General features: G+C 38.8%; 1 protein-coding gene across 2 annotated transcripts in view; it reads left to right on the top strand.

Annotated features, from left to right (window-relative positions):
* ccpg1 (cell cycle progression 1) overlaps positions 1 to 18,040 on the top strand; it is a 63,381-nt gene that overhangs the window by 13,876 nt on the left and 31,465 nt on the right. The window contains exons 3-6 of one of the 2 annotated variants that reach the window (XM_072564974.1): positions 2,928 to 3,027; positions 7,444 to 7,523; positions 8,538 to 8,748; positions 17,058 to 17,303. In XM_072564974.1, the coding sequence (XP_072421075.1) occupies positions 2,928 to 3,027; positions 7,444 to 7,523; positions 8,538 to 8,748; positions 17,058 to 17,303 (637 nt within the window). Of the gene's footprint in view, positions 1 to 2,927; positions 3,028 to 7,440; positions 7,524 to 8,537; positions 8,749 to 17,057; positions 17,304 to 18,040 lie in introns of both variants that reach the window. The other variant, XM_072564973.1, reaches the window with a different exon arrangement.

Genomic DNA, 18,040 nt, shown 5'->3' with positions numbered 1-18,040 from the left:
GTCACCAACATATGCTCACAGGGCGCTTATTTGATATTTCTTCAAATCTGGAATATCCACCCCTCCCTCGCCCTGTGAAAACTGCAATTTAGTAAATTAGAGGGCGTCTGTGGTATAAGTAAAGGACCCTAGCCAGCCATTGAGCCTCCGTAACACTGATCTGGGAACATTCTCATGGAGTGTAACAGGCGAGGAAGAACTTTCATTTTAATCAGGGCTATTTGCCCCACCGAGATAATGGTAAACCCTCCCATCGCTGCAAATCCTGTTTTATCCTCTCCAATAGTTGTACGTAGTTAGCTTTATACAGCTGGTGGAAGGAAAGGGTAATAAAAATTCCCAAATGGGAACTGCATTCCATCCTTCAGATTAGCCACCTCCACTAATCCCCCCCCCCTGCTGGCATGGCTTCTGGTTTTGTAAAGTTGATTCTGTAGTCCAAGAAATTAATTTTTTTGAATCAGTCAAGGAACAGACTTATCCAGATTGGCCAAGAACAAAAGGATGTCGTCAGCATATAGGGTGATCTTATGCTCCACCATTCCCACCCTTGGCACTACTATTTCAGGATCAGTCCTGACTTGAGCAGTTAGCTGAGGCAGTTTCCAAGGTGAATAACAACAGTGAGAGAAGAAATCCCTGTCGACAACCTCTCCCAATGTTAAAGTTATCTGACTTAGCACTGATTGTAATGACTGCTGCCTTAAGATCATTATACAATACCACCAACAATCTGGCAAAGGATTCCCCCCAGCTCAAAGTGCTCTAGGACCTATTGTGGAGAAAATGTAGAGAATCACCAGGAGACGCAGAGAGTTCTTCAAGAAGTAGGTCTTTTATTTGCAAACAAAAAACCGTGACACTGAGAAAGCAGATTTTCAAATGCCCACGAGCCTCAGGGTCCGTAGTTTTTAAAATTTTTTTAATATCATGTTTCTGTTTGCTTATCAGCATGTCCAACTATATTAATCAAAGTACCTCATTCTAGTTACATAATAAACCAGTGATGTTCATTCCCATTATCTGTTTAGTTGTACGTTCTACTTAATGTAATTCTAATGTCACTTAGATATTTAGTGTTAACCCTTGCAACAATGGTCTTGCATTCCAGACTCTACTTAATATTTTCCTAGTTATTTATTATCATCTCTGCTACAGTGATCTTCCATTCCAGACTAACCTGTCGTGATAGATATTTAGCTATTCCATCTATTACAATAGTCTCCTTTCTCAAGCTGACTCTACTAACTATTAATTTAGGTATTTCATGTCATGTCCCAAATATTTATGGTCCCAATCTTGTCATAATGACTCTTAACAGGGAAACTACCTCTACTAACTGTTATCTCATCTCACCATAGTGACCTTTCAGCCTTACGCTAATTAGCAGAGTAAGGTTAAGAGCATTCCACTATTCTTATCCCATCCTCCCTTCCACAGACCACAGATTGCCAGTGATCGTCATGTTTTAACCCTTCCCATGCTTTCATGCTCTTTATTTTCCATAGACCCCAAACAGATACAGCCATTCTTTCCCATTAAATGCTTTTTCTGCATTTAGGGATGCCATCAAACCGGGGATCAATCTTTGCTGGCATACTTGCACGATGGGGGAGATATTAGCCTCCCTAAGACACGGCAGTAGACAGTCCTGTGCATATGAAAAGGTATACATCCCCATAAGTGGCTCCACCAACGCATTTATGAGTTTCTTATAGAATTCACTTGGGAATCCATCTGACCCAGGTGCTTTGCCATCCTGGAAATGTCTTATTACTTCCTGTACCATTATATTTACATTCGATAGAAAAGCCTGTACCGTGTTTATACTGGGGAAGTCCAGATTCTCGAAAAAGGACTGCGTTCTCACTGCACTGTGTTCGCCTCCTTCTGACCAGTATAGCTCTGTGAAGTATTCCCTAGATCTAACATTGATCTTCTTCAACTCACATGTAATTGTGCCAGCCTTCTCCCTAACAGACCTAATAGATTGGGGAGCTTTTTTCCATCAAGCCAAATATGCCAGATATCTACCTGGCTTACCTCCAAATTCAAATCATCTTTGTTTAGCAAAGGAGACTTTTTTTTTAGCCACTTGTGTGTGCAATGAGTAGAGGGCCGTGACTCACTGCAACTTGACCAAAGAGGGCCTATTACAATGTTTCCTCAGCTATCTGCAGCCGGGCCTCCAGCATCCATCGTTACTCCTCCCTCTGCCTCCTTCCAGGCGCATAATATGAAATAAACAGGCCTCGTAAAAATATCATTCTTACCAGTATAGCCACTCCTCTACTCTTGGAGCTGAAGGAGGAGAAGAATACCCTGTCATAACCTCCCTGCTTCCAGTTTCAAATGTTCCTTATCAGTTAGATGCGTCTCTTGCAGTAGGATGATGTCTACCCTTTCCTTCCTAAGGCTAGACAACACATTCTTTCTTTTACTAGGGGAATAGCTCCCTAGAATATCATTCTTATTGTTTTGACGTGTGATTTGAAGATAGTAGACTTTGTAACTACACTGTGGAATGAATATATGATATATTAAAATATATTACCTGTCAGTTTAAAGCTGGAGTCTTGGTTTGAGAGATATTTAAGTTGCATATTGAACAGAGTTGAATTGATTTGTGGCATATTATACACTTTCATGGGAAGCTGTTTTGGAGTTTCCCCATCAATTACCTACCAGTTGGGCAGATAAAGTCATGCCCTGATTTTTAGGTATCATTGCAATCCATCTGAGAAGTGGTTGGTACAACTGAACCCAAGTTGACAATCTAACGTAAAATGCAGTGTCAAGATGTGCACACCCTCAGGTTGATCTCCAACAGAAAAGTTGCAAACTGTAGCTGATTGATTAAATGTACTTTGCTTTTAAAAGCAAAATGATTAAATGTGACTTGTTAATTGATGATCTCCTTTGCTTAGGGTTCTGATGTGGAGATACTCAGCTCAGACAAAGGAGAAGCTGAAGGCATTTCACAGCCTTCACCAGATCAACAACTTGACAAACCTTTTGAATTGCAAGGTAAGCAATATAGCAGCTAATGGATTCAATTAAAGAAGTTGTTGTTTTAATCTTCTGGTATGAAGGAGCTGTAAATAAATATCCTGTCAAACGTTGCTAACAAGAAACAAGAAGTTGAAACTATTTATCTTGCATTCATCAGAACAAGAATGCAAGAAACAGACTTGAACAAGGGGACATTTTTTTTACACAACATGAGAAGAGGGCGCTGATTGGTTTAGCCGTCATTGCCATGGAGGTGCAATGGGTAAAGTTATCTATCAATCTTAACTCTCAGACCAGGAAGGTTGTATCTAATTCATCAAGGTGTTGTTATCTTGCCATGCAGCTGAGATTAGTTGTCAAGCTTGTTTGTACCTTCTTAATTTAAAAAAAATGTATGTATAAATTCCATTTGCTTACATAAACAATTACACAGGACCTGGTTATGTAGCTTTTAGCATGTGCAAGTTTATCATTCTGAGACCAATTAATGATCTCAAGTTCAGTTATTATTTAATTATTTACATAACCCCTCTTGCTGGAATACTGTTCCATGAAGATTGGATACCCACCAGCAGTTTTCCCAAGTGACTGTCATTCATATGTGGGCAGAGATGGAATTTTTCAATTGGAAAAGGTCAATTCATTGCCTGTTTTGTTTTTCTCACCTGGTTTATGCTTTGCCTGCAAAATTCTGTATCAGGAGTGGTGACCCTGGCTAATTTTCCCTAATTTTGCCTTGTTGGCATTCCCCTGTTAAACTAATTGTAGAGATGGTTCTGGGCTGTTTCTGGTGCTTGTTACCCGGCTGTTCACTAGATAAGCTTTCTGTCCCTTTTGGGGTAATGGAATTATTGTGAAACATAAAAAACAGATTTACTGCGGTGTAATGAACTGTGATTTGTGAGACAAGTTTTGAAGGAGGTATTTCATTTCTTACTTTTGTATATTTCAGTATATAAACATTTTTATTAGCAAAAAATTAAATATTTAAAAATTATAAGTGGATGGATTAGTTGGTGACATAGTGTATATATTTTTGACTTTTTGTGTACATTTATGCTGGGTGGAACAGCATGTTCCAGTGCAAACTTAATTTTTTTTCTCTCAAGCTGCACAGTCTTTAATCTTCTTGCTCACTCCCTCTAATTTCTAGGTTGAGAAAAATTGTGTATGTAACAACTATTTAGTTTTATTTATGTTGATTGGTTCCTGTAAATTTTAGTCCAATAAATGTGACTGCTGTAGCCAGATGGATTTTAGATGAGGAGAGCGTTTTGTAGTAGAATGTCCCTCCTTGTCCTTTCCTTTTATTGAGTTTTGCATTTTCCTGATGTGTAATCCACCTAGCTTGGTATCTGCCAAGCCCTTCTAAATCTTGTGGACCACTGTCGGTTTATTGCACTAGCTGCAAGCTGGAGCAAAGCTTTCAGCTACTTTTCCCTCAAGATTACAAACAACATGGAGGTAAATTGGAGTGAATTCCAGAGGTCTGTGACATACCTTTGTTGACATTTAATGAAGTGAATGAATTTTCAATATTTCAAAAGAGAGTGGAACTCCTGTTCGGGAGGGAACGTAACGGGTAGAACTGAGTTGATGATGCAGTTCTTTTTAAGAAAACTATAGTGTTCAGTTAACAGTGCATGCTTCATGTGAGTCTTTTATGTATAAAAACGTGGAGTTATGTGGCTTAGTTCTGTCAAATAATTATGGAGTGTTTGGATTTCTCTTTAAACATTAACATTCCCCAAAAGGATTGCAACAAGGTTACCTCCCTCCTGCATCTGGCTTTAGTATCTTGCAAGGAACCTGTGGTTTCTTTTCTCTTTTGACACTAACCACTATTCTTTTGCTCCCTCTTTTACTTTCTGCCCAAAAACTTGGAGCTGGCAAGTCTATTTATTAGCACAGCTACCCTTGCCCTTCATTCCCAAGTGTGAGAGATTTACACCTTGATCAATAAATCACATGAATTTAGCCATCCAGTTATGGGGGGGTTTTCCTGGTCTTTTGGCCAATATTTGTTCATCAACCAACCTTGCTAACATGAGTGGAGATGGTGGCATTGTAACAATGTCACTTGACTATTGGCGTTCTAGAGATGTGAGTTTACAACTCAGCGTGAAACCTAGTGAAATTTAAATTTAATTCATAAATTTGGAATTGAACACTCTTAATTGTGACCTTGAAACTATCATCAAATCATTGTAAAAACCCATTTGGCCCACTGGAAACTCACTGTCTTTACCTGGACTGACTTACATGTGACTCCAGACCCACAGCAATGTGTTTGACTGTTAACTGCCTTCTGAAATCTCCCATTTGAAGGCCAAACAGGGATGGGCAACACTTCCCATGATATAATTCCTTTACTTTTTGAAAAAACATCAAAATCTTTGCTGTTATATTTCCCAACATGTGATGTATGGTGTGTGGTTTTTCTATGTTTTAACATTATGTATTTTAGAGGTTGGATTTTGCTCGGGACATGTAGATTTTGGTTAGTCTCTCTAAAAATGTTTATGCGTCAACTTGTGGGTGGTTTTGTAGGTGATTTTCTGATGTATAATGGGATTTTGTTTATATTATGAGCTTCTCAGTGAACAGAGTAAATGTTCATTAGATGTTCAGTGTAAAAGGTCAAAGATTTTTTTTGTTTTCTTTTTGATCAGGGGAAATAACTCTGTGTTGGGAAAGAACACTTTTTCAGTTTAATTTTAGCAGTTTTGCAGAAGTCTTGCTGAAGCTGGATGTGTAAAACAGTTGCTCCTAAAGAATGGAGATAGTTAAGAACTATTAAGATTTAGATCACTGCAGTGTTAGGATGTTTTGGTGTTAAAATTCCAGTCAGAAGTGTGTGGTTAAAACATAAGTGTTATTTGAAGCTGAGAAAGTCTAAACTTGGCCTCTTCCTGAGTCTTCATACAACTGTCAGATTCTCAATGAAGAGACAGTTAAATGAAAAACTGTAGATCTAATAGAGGGAATTCACCCTGGTGTGAATACTGTAAAAGGAGTGCTTTTGGGATAAATGGGACTGAGTTTTACTGTGTGTTTGGAAATCATTAAACATGGTTTGTTCTATTTCAATTTTCATTTCTTGTGAGTAATAAACTTCTGTTTTGTTGTAAAAACCAAATCTGCATTGCATGCTTGTGCTTCCGTTAAAGACCACTGAGATAACATATGATGTATCAAGTCAAATTTCAGTCTAGCATCTGACTTGTCCAGTAAAAACATGAGCTGGGATTATAACACTATTTTCTGGCAGTAACTACAAGTTACAACTCTGTTTCATTGAACAGGAAGTAGGTTCCATGGTTCTCAATGAGGTAATTTAAGTCCAAGTTCATTTCTCTTCTTTCTTGCTCTCTCTTGTGACCTATCAAACAATATGTTTCATTGGTTTTTGGTCTGCCATGTTTCCCAGATTGATATCTGTTTGTTGAATTAGGCAGTAAAAGACTTTTAGGGACTTCCCAGGGTTTTGCTGTAAATCTGTAGGTTAGCACAAATACCAGCTTCCACACTTCCCTTTCGAATCATTTTAATAACAACTCTGAACAGGTTGATTTAAATATCTGAATGTTGCATTTAAGGAGAGAAAGTGCTTTTGTTTCAAAGGATTTTTACTGTTTTGTTTGGTCAGAGCTTTACACTTCAACTACTTCCGTTGTTTTTCCTGGCAAATAGGTGTTGCACTATGCTAATTTCCAAATATTGAACATGTGAAGCAGAAGCACATTATTGTTTCATAAGGTGAAATGTTTGTCGCTATGCTTTGAATGAGTCTCCTTCTGGTTAGGAGTAAGCCGGTTATGTACCTTACAAACTGCTAGCTGAAACAAAAGTGGATTCTTAGAAATTTGCTAAAATTGTTCCAAGCTATAACACATGAGACATTTTAATTTTGGAATGAATTTTTCATGTAACTAAATATAAAGCTTGTTTTGGCATAGCAAAATACTTTGTTATTAATATGAATTAGTTATCATTTCTGTAGAATAAAATTCTTGCAATAGATACTTGATGTGTTTTGATTATCACTTAATTCATTTCTTAATATTTTCTATGATACACTATCATGGAATATAATCAGCTTCTATATTTGTCTATTATAATTAAATTTGAATTTGTAATCTGTTAGAATAATTTTAACTTTAAATTTATAAAAAACTTCTTTTGCACATTGTGTACTTTATTAAATGGAAACTCTGCATTGTGTTCTTTGGTTGCTGCAAATCTGGCAATGTGGTGTTTTACTGAGAAATGTAAATAATCCCGGCAGCTAGTCGTATGTAAACCAGGAAACTTGTCCCTGGGGATTTCATTGTGGCAACTTCTTAATTTTCATTTTTGAATAATTTGTTGTATGGTTTAAATTTAATGAAAGCTTGACGTGTTTTTGCACTGCATAATTTTTTTCAGCAGAAGAAACTGAGCACCCAGAACTACCAATGGAAACTCTTACCACCTCGGTTACGTTAGCAGAAAAAGAATTATTCTCTGAGGTGAGAGTACATTGGAATCTGTTCTCTGTTATGAACACAGACACAATATTTAAATAGTCAGATGTTAACACACATAGCTTCTGTGGAAAGTGTAGCAAATTGCATAATATTGCCACTAAAGCTATTGAGGAAAGGTGATGGAATCATGAAAACCCTGATTAAAAACAGTTACTGTTTTAAATAATTAGTATGCAGGAATTTATCATTTCTGTGTAGCACACAGCCTCTAACTGTACATAGCTGATTCAAACTGAAGTGATGATGTGTGCATTTTATGAGAATAGTCTAAACAACAAACATTTAGAAAATATTTAGCATATGGAACAGTAAAAATACCTTAAACATAATCTCTCACGGTCATGAAAGTCAACTTTGTGGCTGAGGATCAGAAGAGCAATAATCCTGGGAGCTGCTTTGCCAGAACTGCATTATACATCTCAAGTTTCAACCAATGTTAATTGAAGTAAAGTTTTAAAATCATGCTTTTTTTTTCTAATTTAACATACCTCAAAAAAGAATATGTCCTCGCACTCCTTATATTAATTGGCTTCACTTTCAATCATAGGAATTTTGAGTGGTATATAGTGTGGTTGCATTTGTTTCACTCTCTTGCTCTTTCATCCATTTCAACTCTAAATGTACTGTTCTGCATAAACCTTCCTGGATCCTATATTGAACACAAGACATTGTACAATCTCCTCTTGAGTTCAGTGGTGTTGGGGAAGACAGAATTTATTACATTTAGTCAACATTTTATAAGCTTGATATCCCCTAATCGCTAGTTTTTTGATTTACTATTTCTTTTCTCTTTTTTTTAATTGATCCCTCTTGGAAGTCAAAATGTTTGTATTTCCAACTATTAAAAGTAAATTAAAATCATTCTACCAGAATTGTACCAACAAAGTAACTTTTAAACACCTGGCAAGAGTGTAAGATGGTCAGATGAATAGGTTATTGCTGATTCTGATTTTTTAAATGGAAACTTAACAAAAGACTACTGTTTGCTTGTTCTAGCCAGCAAAAGGTAAAATGGCTGATGACAGTACTTTTGTTGGTGCAACTAGTGATGATTCAGATATTGTTACCCTTGAACCGCCACCTGTAGAAGATCTTCAGGCTGTCCAGGAGGAAACTGAAGTTGCAGCACAAGAGCAAACAAACTATGATGAATTGAACCTAGGCTCGTCTTCCAGCAGCCAGTATACCTTTGCTCCACCAGAAACTGGTAAGCATTGGTCGCTAGAGTTTAACTCTGTATGAGCTAACAGTCTCTGACCACAGTAATTTATTTCTCTGTTGTAGATATCTTGGAGTAAGTGTGAAATTCGTAATTAGTAGCAACTGTTTGTTTTTGTTCAATTATTAGAATATTGCATAACTATTGAGGCTAAAACATAATTACTTTTTAATCCTGTAAGATCATAAAAAAAGGATGAGGAGAAGGCAGTTCAGCTGTTCGAGCCCACTCTGCCATTCAGTAGGATCATGACTGTGTTGCCGTTTCTCTGTAAACTGTGATCCCACTATGGATCAAGAATCCACCTATCTCAATCTTAAATATGCACAAGGACTCTGCCCTCGTAGCTTTGTGGCAGGAGGTTTCAAAAATGCTCAACCTTCAGAAAAGAAATTCCTCCTCATTTCAGATTTAAGTTGGCACCCTTTCATTCTTAGATTGTCTCTGGTCCGATATCCTGGATTAGTGGTGCTGGAAGAGCACAGCAGTTCAGGCAGCATCCAAGGAGCTTCAAAATCGACGTTTCGGGCAAAAGCCCTTCATCAGGAAGCCTTTCCTGATGAAGGGCTTTTGCCCAAAACGTCGATTTCAAAGCTCCTTGGATGCTGCCTGAACTGCTGTGCTCTTCCAGCACCACTAATCCAGAATCTGGTTTCCAGCATCTGCAGTCATTGTTTTTACCTCTGGTCCTATATTGTCTCTATGAGAGGAACGTCCCTTCAATATTTACCCTGTCAAGCCCTTTAAGATATGATCCCTCATTTTTCTTTAACTCCAATGAGTAGAGTTCCAGTCTTCTTTACTTTAGCTCATAGGACGATCCTTCTTTACTGCGGATTGTCCAACTTTGTACATTTGTGAAGTCCGAGTTGGAGAGCCATGCAGCACAGAAGAGGCCCTTAAGCCTATTGAGTCTGCATTGACCTATGTACGCGAATGCCGCTTTCCAACAGTTGGCCCATAGCCTTGATGTTATAATATTTCAAGTGCTTATCTGTATATTTTTTAAAAGTTGAAATTTACAATCTACAGCCCTCCCAAGCAGTGCATTCCAGATTCCCAACAGACCCTGGATGAAAAAAAAATTCCTCAAATACCCTGTAAAGCTCTTGACCTTCAGTTGAAAATCATGTCACCTTGTTATTGAATCTTCAACCAAGGGAAACCATTGCATTCTATCCACTCTGTCAATGCCCTACATAATCTTAAAGACCTCAGTCAGGTTCCCCTCAGCCTTCTCTGTTTTAAAGTAATAAATCTGAGTTTTTCTAGCTGATTTTCGAAGGTGAAATGCTCCATCCTAAGCAACATTCCGACATAGCTCCTGTGCAAAAGAAGCAAGGGTGATGTGAGAAAAATATATTTTTACATGGTGAATAGTTAGTGTATGGAATACACTACTTGGAAATATAATGGGGGAACATTCAATTGAAGCATTCAAGAGGACATTGGATGATTATTTGGATAGAAATAGTGTGCAAGGGTCTGGGGAAAAGGCAGGAGATTGGCACCATGTAATGATGGTCATTTGAAGAGCGAGTGCTGGCACGATGGACTGAATGATAATCTTCTGTGATTCTGTGAACAGCTGCTGAATCTACACACGAGTTACGATATATATCGCTGACAGGCAAAACTCTTTCCTTAGCTCTTGCTCCTAAAATATTGATGATACATTTTTTTATTTTTTACATGAAATATATTTTCAAAAATGTTTCATCCTCTATCCTAATTTTATTTTTCACTTCACTTTCTAAATTCATTTTAAACATCCTAAAATATGACTTTTTTTGTTATTTAATCTTTTATTTTTCTGCTTTACCTTGTCCTTGAATGGTTCTGGATAGTTGGTTCTAGATTTGGCAGTACCATCCTTTTATCTTTGGGCACACAGAATCTTGGTTTTGAATGTCCCCCAGTGATTTTTGACTGACTTTCTTTTTAAGTAGCTGCATCCAGTTCACTTTTGCCATATCATCTCTCAGCTTTGTAAGATTTGCCTTACCACTATTTACTCATGTTCTATCTTTGTCACTTTTCCTTAATGATGCTAAATCAGATTGTATTTTGATCACTAACTCACCCACTGCTATTTCATCCACCTGTCCAGCTTAATATCCAATGACTAGAATTGTGCCCCCTTGTTACTGAGCTTATGTGCATGTTTAAAAAGTTCTCTTCAATGTAATTCAAGAATTTCACACTGTCTGTATCCCAGTTGATATTTTGGATAGTTCACTTTTATTTTAATATTCACTTATGGGACACTGGTGTCACTGACTGGGCCAGCATTTATTGTCAGTCCCTAGTTGCCCTTGAGAAGGTGGTGGTGAGCTGCCTTCATGAACCACTGCAGTCCACGTGCTGCAGGTTGGCTCTCAATGTCATTAGGGAGGGAATTCCAGGATTTTGATTAGTCCCCAACTATTATTGCCTTTTTTTTTGTTTTTACACTCAGAAATTTGCTTCCTCTAACTCTCTGCTATTATGGAGTCTCCTGTATTTGTCTAGCAGTGTGGCTGCACTTTTTCTGAGCTTAACCCATCAGACCACATCTTATGCTTCATTTAGTATATCACCCCTCCTCACTGCTGTAATTGTTTTTTTTAAGCAAATAATGCTACACCCCACCCTTGTTATCATCTTCAACATGCCTGAAAACTCTATATCCAAGTTTGATGAGCCCCATATGCGTGACATTCTTGTTGTCCTTCACCAACACAGCTGAGCTCAATGCAGGTTTTTGTTTTTTCCTATTTTCCTAGGTCACCACTCAAGTCACCTCTAGTCTTGAGTCCTCTAATTATGTTGGTAGACTTCTGTTTACATTCAGAAGTCTGAGGGTTACCGATTGACATGACTTTTGTCTAGCGTTGCACTATAGTTGTGACTCTAAGGGCTGAATTTTCCTAGGCTCTGACCGATGGGCAGTGGCAAGTCAGTTGTGAAACTATGGTGACAATCATCCAAGCTTTTAATGGCTAGATGAGAATTTCCCGAGTGATTGAGGAGGGGCCTTTTTTGTATGCATAGACATCTTATAATGACCTAACCTTGTATTATTTATATGCAAGTTGCTATTTCCCAGGCAGTGGAGAGAAAATAGTCAGTGACAATTCTTGATACAAGTCTGTGGGTACCTGGCCATAGCAGCTCACCAGCCTGTTGTCTGTTGACATTTGTCCTTGCATTACACTGTTCAGACACAGTTGTCTCCTTCAGTGTTTGACGTACTGTGCCACTGGGGTTTAAATATGGCACCCTTGGCATAAATATTGGAACTTCCTAGCACTAGTGAGCATTTTGCTGCTGCTGAGTGCACGATTGTGTGAGAGCGATGCGATGAACTTGTGGTAGCTACTTAATGAGGTGAAAAGTGCAGGGTTGATTGGGAAAAGTACCTCCGGAATCACAGAAGGATACCCTCTGTGAAGCTTCCTAAAGTTAGCACTTAAACAATTTTTGGTTAAATTCAACCCTATACTTCTGTCATGATCTCTTGGCTTCTAAAGAAAAGGGGTTTGTGATCTTCCCAAATATTTCATATTTAAAAATGACACATCCTCCTTTTAAAAATGCCATTGATGTGTGGCTTGTAGTTTAGGACCGTGGTTTTCTTTTAACAAAAATGGTTGAAATAAAGTATGCAGAAGTAGTTTTGGAAGGTTCTGGAACATGTGAAAGAGTGGCTGACAGAGCATCTGTCTGGCAATTTGATTTTCCTAAGTGGCGTGATCAAACTGGAACCAGTAGGCATTACTTATGCAGGGTGACTAATAGTGATTCATATGACTGTTGTTTATGCTGCTTTTTTAAACTGAGCCCAGTGCTTGGTATTTTAACCTGCAAATTGCTTTACATTTTGTTTACACTGGCCTGTTCAAAAATTATAAATGATTTTTCAGGTATACTGTGAATGATGGAGTAAGAAAGCATGTTATGCAGGGAATGGGATTCATCAGAATAGGAAATATTAGAAATGGAAGGTTTTTGTAACCACTGAACAAGTATAGTAGGAGTAAATGTAACACCATTTGGTTGCAGGGTGTAACTTCTGAACGGGCCCAACAATTGTCATTCCAACTCATAAGTTCAGAAGAGTAATGGTTTTACTTTTCAGCAGGAATTAATTTATGTCGGGTTTGCTGCACATAGTTCCCAGTCATTGACCGTGGTGGTCAGTACCCTCTTACATGGTAAGTCCTGAACTATCTTCCCTAGTTGCTGTCAGTTGTGACTCTTGATAGGTTACTCAATGCCAACTTAAGGGCTTCATACGGCTGCTACTTGAATTCACCTAGTGGTGGGTGGGGTTTTCACCTCACTGGAAGCCTGAACAGCATACCCAATAGGTTTTGTTTATGAAATTCGAGGAGGGTAGGTCCCTTGTTGTCATGGACTTAGTGTTTAATTATAGAACTTGACATTGGAAAGGGAGAGCTGCTGAGAGTGATCTTCCTAACTTTCCTGCTCTTCCATCCACCCGCACCTCACCAAGCCACATCATCTACTTGTGGCCTGTGTTTCATAATGATACTAGGCCTTAATGGGTGCTATTCTGCCAGCAACCATTGCCTCTTTCCTGATGCAGGGGTGAGGTGCTCACCTCTGATGGACAGTAGATTTTGGTGGGTGGGGTCAAGGCCCTTGAACCCAGGAAAGACCCATTCTTGTCCTGTTAAGTGCCTCAGTGGCACTTGATTTGGTGGGTTGTCTTTTGATGAGGCAATGCTTGCCGACTCTCCAGTTAATGGGTGAGATCTGATGCCTCTATTAAATACCACCTCATAACAACAAAATCCGTTCAGAACTGGCTGAGGTGATTTCGCTTGGAAGCAAAAACAAAAATAAAGGCAAGAGAATTTTATCTTATCATTGGGACAATTGAGTTCAAGTGAAAACTATGTTCCAACCAATCCACAGCCAATCCTTGGGAATAACGTGGATGCACACTAACATTACAATAATTGCTTCAGGAGTGTATCTTAATTTCAACCTTTAAACATCTTTAGTTATCAGTACTCATTCAGCATTTGCTTTTGTAGCTCATTTTGTCTCCATGCAAAATATGAAAAGGATGTTTCTCCAAACTATGTAATAAAATAAAATGTTGCAGCAGAGCAGTTGTTGATTTTCTGACAACTCCAAAGCTTTGAAAGTATTTCCAAGACCACTATTTGCCCCAAGTTTGTTTAAAAGTACAGTTGGAGGTACAAGTCTTATTTTAAAAGCTATGATTTTCTTTTGAAACAAAACTTAAACAATTATCCATTTCTATTTGTGTTCAAGCCAATGTGACTTGGTTTGTTTGGATGCCTATGTAATAGCGTTAAAAATCCCATAACACCAGGTTATAATCGAACAGGTTTATTTGGAAGTACAAGCCTAACTTGGCAATGTGACTTGAAAGGCGTTCTTGGATTTACATACTAATTAATCAAAACCTGCAACCCATTCTAAAAGATGAAAGACTGAACAGCAATCTAGGTTTGTTCAATATATCACATCAGTTGCATGACACTATGATCTTTGGCTATAACTTCTGTGTCCAGTGATCCTGCTGCACTAGCTACCTGACGAAGGAGCAGCGCTGCAAAAAGCTTGTACTTCCAAATAAACTTGTCGGATTACAACTTGGTGCTGTGTGATTTTTAACTTTGTCCCCACCCAGTTCAATACCGGCACCTCCACATCATATGAAATAGTGATTACATTTTCAAATGGGATTTGTTGGATATGTATAAGAAAATGAACAGGTTATACATCTCCTCAAGCATGTTTTCTGTTTTAATAAGATCAAGGCTGATTCGTGACCTCAACCCCATTTTCCTTCTTGATCCCTGATTCCCTTGGAGCTCAAACATCTATCAGTCTCAACAACTGAACATTCACAGGCCTCTGGAGTGCAGAATTCCAAAGATACACAACCCTTTGAAATTTCTCCTCCTCCCTGCTAAAATAGTTGACTGTTCCTCTTTGTGCTTTCAGACTTGCTATGTATGTACTAGAAATATATCTGTGCTTCCTGAATATTTGTATCATTTCTCATTCTCACACTCATTTCAGTTTGTTTTTAATTTGTTCACCACTCTGGTTTACATATCATTGCTGTTTCTTTGTTAAACCCCCAATGAATTAATGTTAAGACATTGTGAAGGTACCTAACTGTGAATTTGTCTTATCTACTAGTTTAGAGTCTTAATTTGAGCTTGTGAATTCCAACTAAATGTGCATATTTCCTCCCACCACAGCAGAGACATTTGCTGTCATGTCTTGCATTCTAGAAGGTACACTATTAATTAATTGTGATATCTCGGTATCAACCTTAATGCTCCATAAAATCCTACCTTTTTGACCATTTCCTTTGCCCACTTCCTCCAAACTACTCTAAATCTATTACCCTAAACTGATAAAGTGACTTGAACTAGCTTGCTAATGATAAGATCTTAGTAATGTAAGTTCTTAATTGAACTGAATGGTGTTGCATTTTTTTCCTCTTCAGTATTGTGTAAAAGTTCTGGGAAAGGAAGGATGTTCTTTATCATGGCCAGTTTGACAGATGTATTGCTTAAAACACTGATGTGCTAATTTGTTTGCCTTGCTTATCTAAGTTTAAAGTGAATTGGCCAGTATAAATGTTATCCCTTCTTGTGTATTTGACATTGTTGTGTGTAACTGACTTCAGTTTTGAAGAAAGTGGCTCAGGTGTCCAGTGTTGTACAATCGTGGAATCATAAAACATTTCTAATATTTAAGGGGGCTATTCAGCCTGTTGAGCCCTTGCGAGATTTCTACATGAACAACTTACCTCAGTCCACTCATCGTTTCCTTTTTCCTTTATAGCCTACTTTCTTCTGAGCAATTGGTTATCTAATCCACCGCCTCCAACCTCATAGTCCCACAACCCCGCACCGCCCGTTTCTATCTCCTGCCCAAAATCCACAAACCTGACTGCCCCGGTCGACCCATTGTCTCAGCCTGCTCCTGCCCCACTGAACTCATCTCTGCATACCTCGACACGGTACTGTCCTCCTTAGTCCAAGAACTCCCCACCTACGTTCGGGACACCACCCACGCCCTCCGCCTCCTCCATGATTTTCGCTTCCCCGGTCCCCTTATTTTCACCATGGACATCCAGTCCCTATACACCTCCATCCCCCATCACAAAGGACTCAAAGCCCTCCGCTTCTTCCTTTCCCGTCGTACCAACCAGTACCCTTCCACCGACACCCTCCTTCGACTGACTGAACTGGTCCTCACCCTGAACAACTTCTCTTTCCAATCCTCCCACTTCCTCCAAACCAAAGGAGTAGCCATGGGCACCCGCATGGGCCCCAGCTATGCCTGCCTCTTCGTAGGATATGTGGAACAGTCCATCTTCTGCCGCTACATTGGCCCCACCCCCCACCTTTTCCTCCGCTACATCGATGACTGTATCGGCGCTGCCTCGTGCTCCCACGAGAAGGTTGAACAGTTCATCCACTTTACCAACACTTTCCACCCCGACCTCAAATTCACCTGAACCATCTCAGACTCCTCCCTCCCCTTCCTAGACCTTTCCATTTCCATCTCGGGTGACCAAATCGACACGGACATTTATTATAAACCAACCGACTCCCACAGCTACCTAGACTACACCTCCTCCCACCCTGCCCCCTGTAAAAACGCCATCCCATATTCCCAATTCCTTCCTCATTCCTGAAGAAGGGCTGATGCCCGAAACGTCGATTCTCCTGTTCCTTGGATGCTGCCTGACCTGCGCTTTTCCAGCAACACATTTTCAGCTCCTATCTAATTCTCTTGACTATCTCAATAGAATCTTCCTCTCCTTACCCTCTGTGCAATCTCAATCCTAACCACTTGATCCATAAAAAGGTTTTTTCTCCTTTCTCCTGTCTCCTGTGCTTCTTTTGCTAATCACCTTCTTGATCCTTCAGTTAATGGAAGCAGTTTCTCTCTATTATTCTGCTAAGACCCTTAATGACTTTAAACATCTGTTAATCTTCTCTCCTGCTAGGACAATAGCTGCAGCTTTTTCCTTCTCGGGTTATTTCATTGTGGATAAAGGACAGGGCAACTCCGTCCAATCTATTTCCTAGGATCTTGCCTCATACTTCATAGTCAGCATAGAGCTAGGATAGGAATCTGCCAGCAAATCTGGAAATAGAGCTTTTATTTCTTCTTAGAGCTTCATAAATTATTCCTTTGCACCATGTGATAAATTGATATTAACATCAGGAAAAAAATATTGCTTTGATGCCTATTGCCCTAAAATATCTTCGTCACATCTTTCTTAGTGTCCACAATTGAAGAAAGCAGAGATGAATCAAGCAGTGATGAAACTAGTGGTAAATCAAGCCCCACGCTGCGAAGACGGCGTATTAGAAAAAAAACTATGTCGTCTTCTGAAACTGAGGAGAAACCTGATGAGGACGTGGTGGATGGTGAACATCAGCAGCAGCATCGCTTCAATACCACTCTGAATAAATGCATTTTACTTGCACTGGTTATTGCTTTCAGCATGGGATTTGGACACTTCTATGGTAAGTTTAACAGAATCAGCTCATGTGTATACATAACATATTTGCTGTAATAAATGTTCCACAGTGCTCCACAGAAAGAGAAAAAAGAAAGGGAAAAGAGAAAAGTAGGAGGACAATTGGCTATAATTAGAAATTTAGAAGAAAAGATTGAAGAAGGAAATTTTAAGAAGGCTTTGAAAGTAGTGAGAGAAGTTGCAGCATGACAACGAATTAGGGCAAAAACAGCTAAAGTCTAGTATGGATGCTAGAGTTGAAGGAGGGATGAATATGTGGTTGATCAACTCATTGAGATAAGCAAACTATGCTGTAACTGTCGATGGTACAGTCTTGTAGTTACACCAGTTTGGCTATTTTTCCATTTTACTAACTGTGAATCAACAACTGAAACTAGACAAATCTTTTTCAAATCTACAACTTGTGCACAATTTTCTGCAGCCTTTCCAGTTTCTTGTCGATCTGAGAAGTATCTGAGCTTTGCAAACTAAAAGGAGCATCAAAAGTATAAAAGAAAGCAAATACATAATAAATGGCATTCAGATTTATAAATATATTTGTTCGAGGTAGGTGGATAAATAGAATGTTTGTAACATCTTGGTCATTGTTGGATTCCAGAAGATGGAGGAGAATGTTTTTTCAAATTCTGAATAGTTGCAGTTTTATTGGGAATTTCCACCTTGAGAATTTTCCAGAAAAGTACTATCTAAGTTTAACTATAAGGTACATATAATAGAGTTGAA

The sequence above is a fragment of the Chiloscyllium punctatum genome, chromosome 48 (assembly GCF_047496795.1).
Source record: "Chiloscyllium punctatum isolate Juve2018m chromosome 48, sChiPun1.3, whole genome shotgun sequence".
NCBI classification, from domain to species: domain Eukaryota; kingdom Metazoa; phylum Chordata; class Chondrichthyes; order Orectolobiformes; family Hemiscylliidae; genus Chiloscyllium; species Chiloscyllium punctatum.
This window is presented reverse-complemented; position numbering and strand designations above follow the sequence as displayed.